A 9705-nucleotide genomic window follows, 5' to 3' on the forward strand; every position below is an offset into this window, starting at 1 on the left:
TAGTTTGACCTGCAGTGAAGGTCTGTATATGCTCTATATATATTGTGTTTATATATGTATATATACTGTATACTACATATATATATATATAGTATACTGTATACTACATATATATACTAAAGACGTTTATAGGTGTATTTCCATTTCCAGTTTCATCCACTATGGATTTTGTAACCAGATCTCAATCTACACAAGAGGCTAAACTCTGTTAGGTTACAGGTTCCATCTGCAGCTTGCCAGCTCAGGCTCTAAAGACTACCTTTAGGTTCCTACCTTTGGGTTCTCTGCAGTTAGCCTCTTTTCATATTCCACTTCTTACTGTGAAATAATTTTAAACTTAAAGTTTCCATAAAAAATTGTTCTGCCTGCACACATAAAGGCTTCAGGGTGCTAGTATAAAGAACTGAAGTGTAGCATCAAGTGGGTATTGGCACACAGATTTTACTTTAGGGCTTGAATTACTGGGCCTCCACTCTTAACAATGTTGGCAGTTTTTATAAGAGCTTTTGTAGACCACTGAGTCTAAAATGAATGCCCAGTGTCCTGGAGGCAGGAACAGAAGTGTATATTGAGCAGAAGTGTGCGTCGGGAAATCGTGCTTGCTGCAGGCGGATAGTTCTGTCTCAGCTCTTGATTGTGGCTTTATTCCTGTATCTTGGGACTGTTAAGTGCTGCGGGAAAGGCTCTCAACAGGAATAAAACTAGAGAATCACCAGCGTGGGAACTGGAAACAAAAGAGTTCGGCCTTTTGGGTTGAAGATACAGTACTCCTGTGCTGTAGTGGGGAACTCCAAGGAGGGCAGTTGGGTGAGTGGGGTGGGTGAGGATAGGAAAACAATCTGCAGGGAGTATGAGCCAAGCTTTCCAGGCAGCATCCTGTACACACCTCATGGGGGCAGTGTTGCTCAACTGCATTGTTTCCCTGAAGCTGTCGGTGTCCTTAGAGCTCACTGCAGGCACTTTGCGGGTGGGGACCTATCAGGTCTAGACTGACAGGACTTAAATTTTTTTTTGGTTTTTCCAGAGTTTTGAGGGAGTGCAGACCTATCTTGTGTATTGTCTCCCCAAGTGGAAAGGCAAGTTCCTATATGGTGAGGCCTCTGTGAACTTGTCTGAGAGCCAAGTGTCTGCGGCAATGTGTCTGAGTTCAACCACGTACATGAATCATTTGGCAGTTTACTGGCATGGGGATTCTGATGCAGTGTAGGCCCAGGTAGTATTGATGCTGCTGGTTCAGAGCCCGCTTTATAGTTTTGCAGAGAGTCCTTCCAGTTTAATCCACCTTCCTGGGAAGGCAACTTTGTACAAAACTGTACATAAAACAATACTAGTTAGGATCTAACAAAAGTTCCTCGTGAAAGGTTGGATGTTGTGTATGGGTTTGTGTTCTAATTACTAGCACAGGTACAGTAAACACAGGCTTGTTTTTTCAGTCTTGCAATGTTAGGAGATTTGAACCAAAAACGTTTTTTCTAAGCTAGGAACAAAATCCTAATGGAGATAGTTGCTAACTTAATGTCTGTTAGCTGTGGGCCATAATATGTCCTATTATCCTACTTCATGGATGGTGATGTTGAGGCACAAACTGGCCTTCAGTCATGGCTGGTGAGGGAGGTGGAGCAGGATTAGAATCTCTGTGAGAACTTGGGTCCTTAACTACTAAGCTGTGCTGAAGACTAGCAGAACTCTGAGCTAGTGTCCGCCCTTCATTTCATTGATCAGTTTTTATTTTTAGGCCCTTGAAGGTGGTAGACTAGAGGCAAGGAGGGCCATTTAGGAGGCCTTTTGTCAGTAAGACAGGCATAAGCCAGGTAGGGGCAGTGAAATTGAAAAGGACGGTGGTTGGACCTAAGTTGAAAGAGCTAGTAGCGCCAAGTGAGATGTTAAATCTTGGGTGTTGGAAGAGCAAGGCTGACAGTCTAGGCTTTGGAATATGATAGTATTTCTTCCTGGTTAGGCTGCTGCTGCTAAACCATATATTGAGATTAAGGGATAGTAAAAGACAACTTAAGTTTTGGAAATGGTAATGTTCTTATAGAACTTAACAAAACGGATCGAATAAGGCTTGAATTGTAAGACCCAAGGACACTTGGTAGAAGAGGGTTGAGAATAAAATGTGGAATATCAACATTTTATGGGGTGGGTGGTTAAAGATTTCATACGATACTGAGTGTTAGGGGTGATGCCTGCTTTTGGGGGAAACAACTTTCCTCCTGGAGTCCCAAGTAGCGGTAGGATTAGTCCCATGTGACCATATGTAGCATTGGCAGCTGTATTTTAGTTTCTTGGTAGCTTCCTCCTGTAGCAAACAATTTTGTTGGTCTGGTGACTTCCAGAAGATCAGAAAAGGGAAATGTTAGACTGTCAGAATATTCTAAGATTCTTCCTGAAGGACTGTGGAATAAACACTGCATTTGCTAATTCTTGTGTCACGTAGGGTGAGGGTTAATAAAAAGTGAAGTCTCTGTACAGCTTTGTTCATTATGGGCTGGTATATGGTCGTGAATGGCACAGAACCAATCACTTTGTACCCCTCACACCAGTATCCCCTCTGATGATCCACATCCTAGGGATAGGATACCCGGACTTCGGGCCTACTGTTGCTTTGTATACCTATCTTCACCTCTTCAAGGCAAGAAAGAATTTGGGTGCAAAGTGTACTGAGGGTGTAGTCCTAGAATCCTGGTTGCCTAGGGGCCTCTGGAAATGATCCTTAAGTGCTGTTTTCCTGGTGAGAAATATATTTCCCTCTGTAGGCATCAAGAGAAGAAAAGCTACTAAAAGTCATCTAAACTCCTGCTTTTGTTGGCATGGTTTCTGGGCAAAGTAACTTACAAGCCCTTGCTCTGGGGGTGGGAGGTGGGGAGAGGGAGGGAGCAGAGGGAGTAATTAAGCCTGTTGGTCAGAAGTGCCAGAAGGAACCCTTGAAATAATACTGGATGGCTTGTGTTCTGTCCTGTATTCAGATGATCCTGTCTCTTCCCCATGAAGATTTGCTCTAATTTTACATGTTTTCCCCCATGGAAAAAGAAGCTATACAGACTAGTCTGTTTCTAAATGCTGCTGACAAATCTGCACCTCACCCTCACCAAGTTCCAGACTTTTTGTATCTGTTTGAATTTTTAGACCTTCGCCACAGAGCTAACTATTGTCTCAGGGCAGCCCCCCTGGGGTAGCACTGGGGTAGCCACCAATTGGTGAGTGAGGTAATACTCTGCGGTAACTGAGGCAGGAGGGATGAAATGTTGGAGAGTGCTGCCTTAGGAACAGGAAGTGGAGTAGAGCTTTACCTGAACCTCTGCAGCATTTGGATGTGTAGCTTTTCTCTGTGCTTCCAGGCCGGAAGTAGGTAAATCACACAAAAGTACAAGTTGGGTTTTCATATATTGTGAATTAAAATCAAACTTGGGGTGAGTTGACTGGAATTGCTGGGGTGTGCTGCTGGGGAAAGATGCCTTAGCTCTGTTCCAGGTCATTTACCAGGTAGGGTTGGGTATCCCTCAGGGCCTGAAGGAGCAGATCCTTGCAGGTCTGGTTCCAGGCTGGAGCAAAGCTGAAGAGCTTCCTTATCTTCATTGGGTTGGTGGTTTCTGCCCGCACAGCCTGGTACTGCTCCTCCGTCAGAACCTTCCCATAAAGGGCATCTAGCACCCCGTCCACATCTGTGACCCGAGTGATGAGTGCTGACCTGTGCTGGTCCACAAAGTGCAGTGCTGGGGGCAGGAGGGAGGAAAGATGAGCAGACACCTAAGGTGTCCCTGCTGAACACTTCAGAAATTGCCCTGAATGTAATCCAAGGGGTGGTCTCAAGGTGAACTCCAGATAACAATGGGATGAGCAAAGTGCTCCCTTTCTCCCAACCAGGCTCACCTCATGGAGGTGTGAACATGTGGGTAGGCAGGGTTGGCCCAGGTTAGTTCTCTCGTAGTGCTCCCGGCTATGGGACAAGACAGGCTGTGCAGGGGTGTGGTGGGGTACAGCTGGAGAAGCACCCAGGCAGGTGAAGGTTGGGTGTGAAGGCCTCACCTGGTTTGGCTGCTGGCTGGGGAGGGGCTTTGATCCCGGCAGGAGCAGCTCGGGGGCCTGTAAGGAAATTAGTCAAGTGGTTCTCTTCCCTCCCTATTGCATCTCCAGTCTCGGGGTTGAGGGATCCTTTGGTCTGGAAGCGAAGCTCATGACCAAGCAGGGGAAGCCTCACTTCTGGGCACGAGGAGCTTTGACAGTATTATAGGGTAGTAGGAACAGGAAGTGAAAGCAGAGGGACAAACGATGGGGGCAGGCCGTGTAGATGAGGGAACACCGGAGGAGACCTGGGGGCCTCCAGCAGGGTGTGGAGGAGGTTGTGCTCACCCTTGCCCATGAAGATCTGCAGCTGCTCCGCCGGCTTCAGCATGCCCATCTCACGCAGCACAAGCGCTGTGAGCTCGGCACCATATGCATCCAGATAGAAGGAGACCAGCTTATCGGTGAGGTCCACGGCATCCATTGGCAGCAGCGTGCCCCGCGGTATACGCCCGTAGCCCTCGCGCAGCGGCACCGAAAGCAGCTTCAGCTTGAACTTCTTGAACTCTTCAGCGGTCAGGTTCTCTAGTGCATCCAGGATGGCGTCCCGTGTGCGCTCCATGGCTCCGGGGTCCTTCACAACCGCTGCTACTCACCCGGGGTGTCTGCCTACAAGGAAGTCAGCTCCGGGGCGGAACCTGGAACTCCCGCCTTCTCTCAATTCCCGCCCCTGCCCCCAGCTCATTGGCTTCGGGCATAGGCCACCCGGGACTGCCCTGTTGGTTCCCACTCACCGAGGCCTCCGGTCTAGATTACCTGGCTGTCGGAAGGCGCCAGTATCGCGTTTCTGGCGCAAGTTTCTCCAGGCTTGCAGTAGCTAGAACAGACCAGGGACCTAGTATTGGAGTGTCAAGGTTTAGGATTTTGGAATTCTAGAGCCCTGAAATCTGCACGTTTCCCTGAAACTTGACCTCTCTCATATGTCACAGTATCTTAGAATCCTAACAACCAGAAACATGTAGCTTCCCAAATTCCACAAACGGGAGAAATGAGGTGTAGAAAAGGTAGAGAATAGTTGTGTGTGTTTTATCTCTCTGAGCCTCGGTTTGCTTATCTGTAAAACAGGGATAATACTCATCCACTTAGTAAATATTCCATATAACACCAGCAACCTGATGGCTCCTGAAACCTTGCCAAATGTTTCATGGGAGAGCCAGGAAGCTGAATTTCTTGGGAAGTGATGACAAGAGATGCTTGTAATGGCTGAGAAAATTCTCGACGGGAGGGAAATTGATGGGTGGATAAACATTCTTGGCCCAGGGGGCTTGACAAAGAAGAGCAGGTAAAAGGTGTCAGGGTTGACATTGTAGCCCAAGCTTTGTCCAGAATCTTGCTTTTAACATGGCTGGGATGAAGGCCCTGATTGTTGGGACCCTGTGGACCTCACCAGCCTTGTCTTGCACCTGTTCTCCTTTCATTTCCTGGTTACAAACACACTAGCCTCAGTTTCTCAAATGTGCCAGGCTCCTTTGCTTCTACTAGCATTTGCACATACTGTTCCTTCAACATGGAAATCTCTTCCCTCTATTTGCCTGACAAACTCTTGAGAGTTTAAATCTCAAGTTAAATGTCACTTCCTCTGGGAAACCACATTTAGAATCCCTTCCAGACTAGTTCACAACACCTGCTACATATATGTAATTCTCATAGCAGTTATGACGAAATTGTAACTACCTCTGTGTATTTGTTTAGCATCAGTCTTCCCTGCCAGTTTGTAAATCATGACTGTCCAGATTATCGTTATATCCACAGCATCCAGAATAGTTCTTGGCCTATATATAGTATATATATATATATGCTCAGATCTTTGTTGCTCAAGGGAGGATACTGGTAACTGGAAGGGGTGCCTCACATATAAGCTCTTCAAAAAGAGACTGCTTCTAGGAGTTGAAAGATGACAGACTTGAAGCTGTGCAGTGCCTAGTTTGAATCCTGACTCCTCTTCATGGGAGGTGGATATTGGGAATCCTCCATTATCTCCTCAGCTGGGTTGTTTCAATCACCATTCCTTCTACTGATGTGATCCTGACATTATTCATTTATTTGGTATCCACCTCCCCAACAGCACGTTAACTCCATAAGGACAGGGATCTTGTCAGTCCTGTTCATTGCTGAATCCCCAGCACCAGGAGGAGAGTGTCTGGTACATAGCATGTGCTCAGTGAAACTTAACTTGCAGCATGTATTCTAGAGCTTCCAGCAGGGTAGCAGGGTCCTGCTGCCCAGTTTTGTGTGTGTTGCCCCACATGAGCTGGGTAGTACTATGTGCCAATGTCCTCACCATAGGTGCCACTGGTGGTGCAACAGCTAGTGTTCCCTGGCTCATGGCTAAGTTTATTATTGTGTTTCTTCACTGGTCTTCATCCTTGCAGAATCTCTGACTCATTTTGGGCACAGTGGCCAGAAGGCTACATTTTCCTAAGCCCACACATTGATCCTGTCCGTTCTCTGCTCAGAAACCTCCTATGACTCCTTAGTGTCCTCAGAATCAAGTCCAAGCTCCTTGGCTTGGCCTTAAAGGCCTTTGTCACTCTCAGCAGCACCTTCTACCCTGTTGGCCTGTGGACCTGTGCACATGTGGCATCTGCTCTTTTCTTAGTTGATAGAATCTTAGAAGCTTTGTGTGTTTAGGCCTCAGACTTTAAAAACAATTGCCTAATTCAGCCCCAACACAGATCAGGGATCCCCTTGGCCATATGGCCATTTGACGGCGTCTCTTGAACCCTTTTTTGGATGGAGTGATTTTGGCTTGAAGTAAAACCAATATAATACATTTCAACTAAACCTATGGGGCTGCAGGAAATTGCACCTGGGGGAATGCATGCCATGACTAGGAGAAGGTGGACTTCTCACACCTGGCTTCCTGGGGGTGAGGATGCTGAGGATGTGTGTCATGGTGGTGTGACACTGTCCCTCCCCTTGTCCTGTGTATCACCACCAGAACTGTTCCTTTTGGGCCCAGCTTCCTGGCATCTGACTCCAGTGACATTTCTGCTCACATATGTTTGGATTGAGACATAGAAGATCCTGGCTATGATTTTTCACCTGACATCTCAAACAAGTGCTAGCACTTTGGTGTCACAGGGAGGCAAGGGACAAGGGTCTGGGGAAACAGCCAGTCCTCTCATAGAACTGGAAGCCTCACTCCTACAGTGGTTTCAGTCTGGAGCTCAGTGAGAACAAGTGACAACCTTTTGGCAGGTGGGTGTGGTCTCTGAGTACACGTAGACTCTGAACTCTGAAGGGAACATTTTTGGAGAATCGATTTCATTCTAAAAGATGTATTAAGGATCTACTTGACGCCCAACTTCATAAGTGCTGTTGGGAGACAGTAATAATAGTAAAAAGAGCTTCTGGTTCTTGAATTTACTTATGTTTTAGGCACTGTGCTAAGCACATAACATGCATGATCTCATTTAATTCTCCCAATAACCCCATACAGAGGAGCAAACAGGTTTTGAGAAATTATTCTGGAAGCCTACACTGGTAGCAAATGAGGAAACAGATTGAACCATCTGACTTCTGGCCCAAATTCCAACCAATATCCAAGAGGTCCCACTCACCATCACCAAAAATTGACAAACTGCTTGGAAAGATTATGCATATGAAAATTTATGCTTCCCTCAGACTTTCCACAAACACTCTTAGGAAGACAGATATGGCAATAATAGTAATGACATTAACTTCCTCCTCTGCAGAATGCTCTAGAACTTTGAAAGCGCATTCAGAAGATTGTGGAATAATGGGAAAGCAGGAGATGAGGGGTGTCAGACTCACTCAGGTTTGATTCCTAGTCTCTACCTCTTAGCTGTATGACTTAGGGAGGTCATAGTCTTCCTCTGGGGTCTACATCCTGTAATGGACATTAACACGCTCAATTCACCAGCTCACAGGGAGAGAATCAGTGACCTGAGAAGAGCAGTGACTTGGCCAGGGTCTTCCAGGGAGGCAGAGGTAGAGGCAGAGCCTGCTTGCACCTGGAGTCCACTATGATGGTTTTCCATCTGGGGAGGTGGGAATAGGAACCTTTGGCACCTCTCTGGGGAGCCACAGCAATCCCTTTTCCCTTGACCCCCCCTTTTCTGGGGGAAGTGCTCAGAGCTCTGAGCTTTGATCCCTGATAGGAAGGAACCTTCAGATCTCACCTCAGATCCACCCTTGCCCCCTGGATTAGAGCCAGAGCAGTTGGTGTTGATAATATGCTTCCTTGGTGTGACCCCCTGCTCCCCACAACAAAAGTAACCCTTTGAGTGCTGGAGCCAGATTGCTCCTCCTGGGGTCAGAAGGATCACAGCTGCCAGGACATTGGGCAAGTCACTGAATGTCTGTGTGTTATGGCTCCCTGTGAGATAGGAACAGTTATGATGTTTTGAATTTATAAACAGATTAAGAACTGTGAAGTGCTTGAACAGGCCTGGCACATATTAGGAGCTTTTGTCATTGTTAAAGTTTCTGAGCCCTAGTTTCCCAATCTGTAAAGAAGGGATGTTGTTACTGACCTTACAGGGTTGTAGCAAAAATTTATTGGCACAATTAGTAATAATTGTAATAATATCAATAGCCAACATTAATTGAAAATTTTCTATGGACCTGGTATTGTTCCAAGAGCTTTATATGACTTAACTTGTTGAAGTTTTATAAAAATCGAGTAGTCTAGATAATAATCCTTTCATGATCCTTATTTTATAGATGAGAAAACCAGGCTAAGTGATGGGTCATTGTCACACAACGAGGAAAGAGCAGAGTCAAGATTTTAATCTAGTGGTGGCAGTCACACTTCCTAAGCCCCTAGGTGTCAGCACACTATCCTGGTGTTTAGTTGGTATATTATCTAGTTTTAATCCTCATAATAGTCCTATAGGATACTATAAGTAGGATTAGTTATCCTTATATTGTAGCTGAAGATGCTGAAGCCTGAGAGGTAGGTAATCTTTCCGGGGGCATCCAGTATGAACTTGTGACACCCACATTCAGTACCTGCTTCCTCAGTGGCCCTAATTGGGGCATTTCTGGCTTTGCTTTGCATTTATCCAATACAAGGAGCTCTGACCTCCCATGGCACTTATCACTCCAGCTATTGGGAAGCTCTCCCTTAGGACAAGCTGAAATCTGTCCCCTTTGAGCTCTGGGCCTCAGGGACTTCTCAGAGCTCTGTCTTAGAGTTAGCAACACTAATCCCCATCTCTTCCTCTTCTGAACATGGTTTCTGGTCTGTCTTATCTTTCAATCTGCTGTAGACAATCAGTGTCCCTTCCATGGGTCAGAGGTCAGACTTGGCCCATTTACAGAGAGAGATTGAGTTGACTGTTACTGTCCTGGGCAGCCTTTCCTATTGACCAAAACCTTCAGTCCCAGCCTGGCAGTGATGGAAACTCCAGGAGAGATCTATATTCAGAATGGTGACTTGCTGAACTGAAGTGAAATGGCCTGTGGCTTCAGAAACAGCTCCAGATATGCTCTCATTCCCACCCCACTGCTGTTTGGAGAAGTCAGACTTTGCTGGATTTCTCAGGGTTTCCAGTAAAAAGCCCTCACTTCTGACACCCTTCACTTACCATGACAATTATGTCTGCAGTCATTTGTGTAGTTAATTGCTCTGATACAAAGCAATAATAAAATTACTCTTATCTCTTCCTCATGGGC

General features: G+C 46.2%; 1 protein-coding gene across 2 annotated transcripts; it reads right to left on the reverse strand.

Annotated features, from left to right (window-relative positions):
- Nucleotides 1–3365: 3365 nt before the first annotated feature.
- Nucleotides 3366–4703, reverse strand: PYCARD (PYD and CARD domain containing). 2 transcript variants are annotated; one of them, XM_036927320.2, is made up of 3 exons: nucleotides 4351–4700; nucleotides 4027–4083; nucleotides 3366–3713 (listed from the first exon to the last, which is right to left on the reverse strand). In XM_036927320.2, exons 1-3 carry the CDS (start codon nucleotides 4622–4624, stop codon nucleotides 3457–3459), a joined length of 588 nt encoding a protein of 195 aa, XP_036783215.1. In that variant the 5' UTR covers nucleotides 4625–4700; the 3' UTR covers nucleotides 3366–3456. The 2 variants fall into 2 exon arrangements, with proteins under 2 accessions (XP_036783215.1, XP_036783216.1); XM_036927321.2 differs by lacking the exon at nucleotides 4027–4083 and having other exon boundaries at nucleotides 4351–4703.
- Nucleotides 4704–9705: the final 5002 nt, after the last annotated feature.

The sequence above is a fragment of the Manis pentadactyla genome, chromosome 10 (assembly GCF_030020395.1).
Source record: "Manis pentadactyla isolate mManPen7 chromosome 10, mManPen7.hap1, whole genome shotgun sequence".
Classification (NCBI taxonomy): domain Eukaryota; kingdom Metazoa; phylum Chordata; class Mammalia; order Pholidota; family Manidae; genus Manis; species Manis pentadactyla.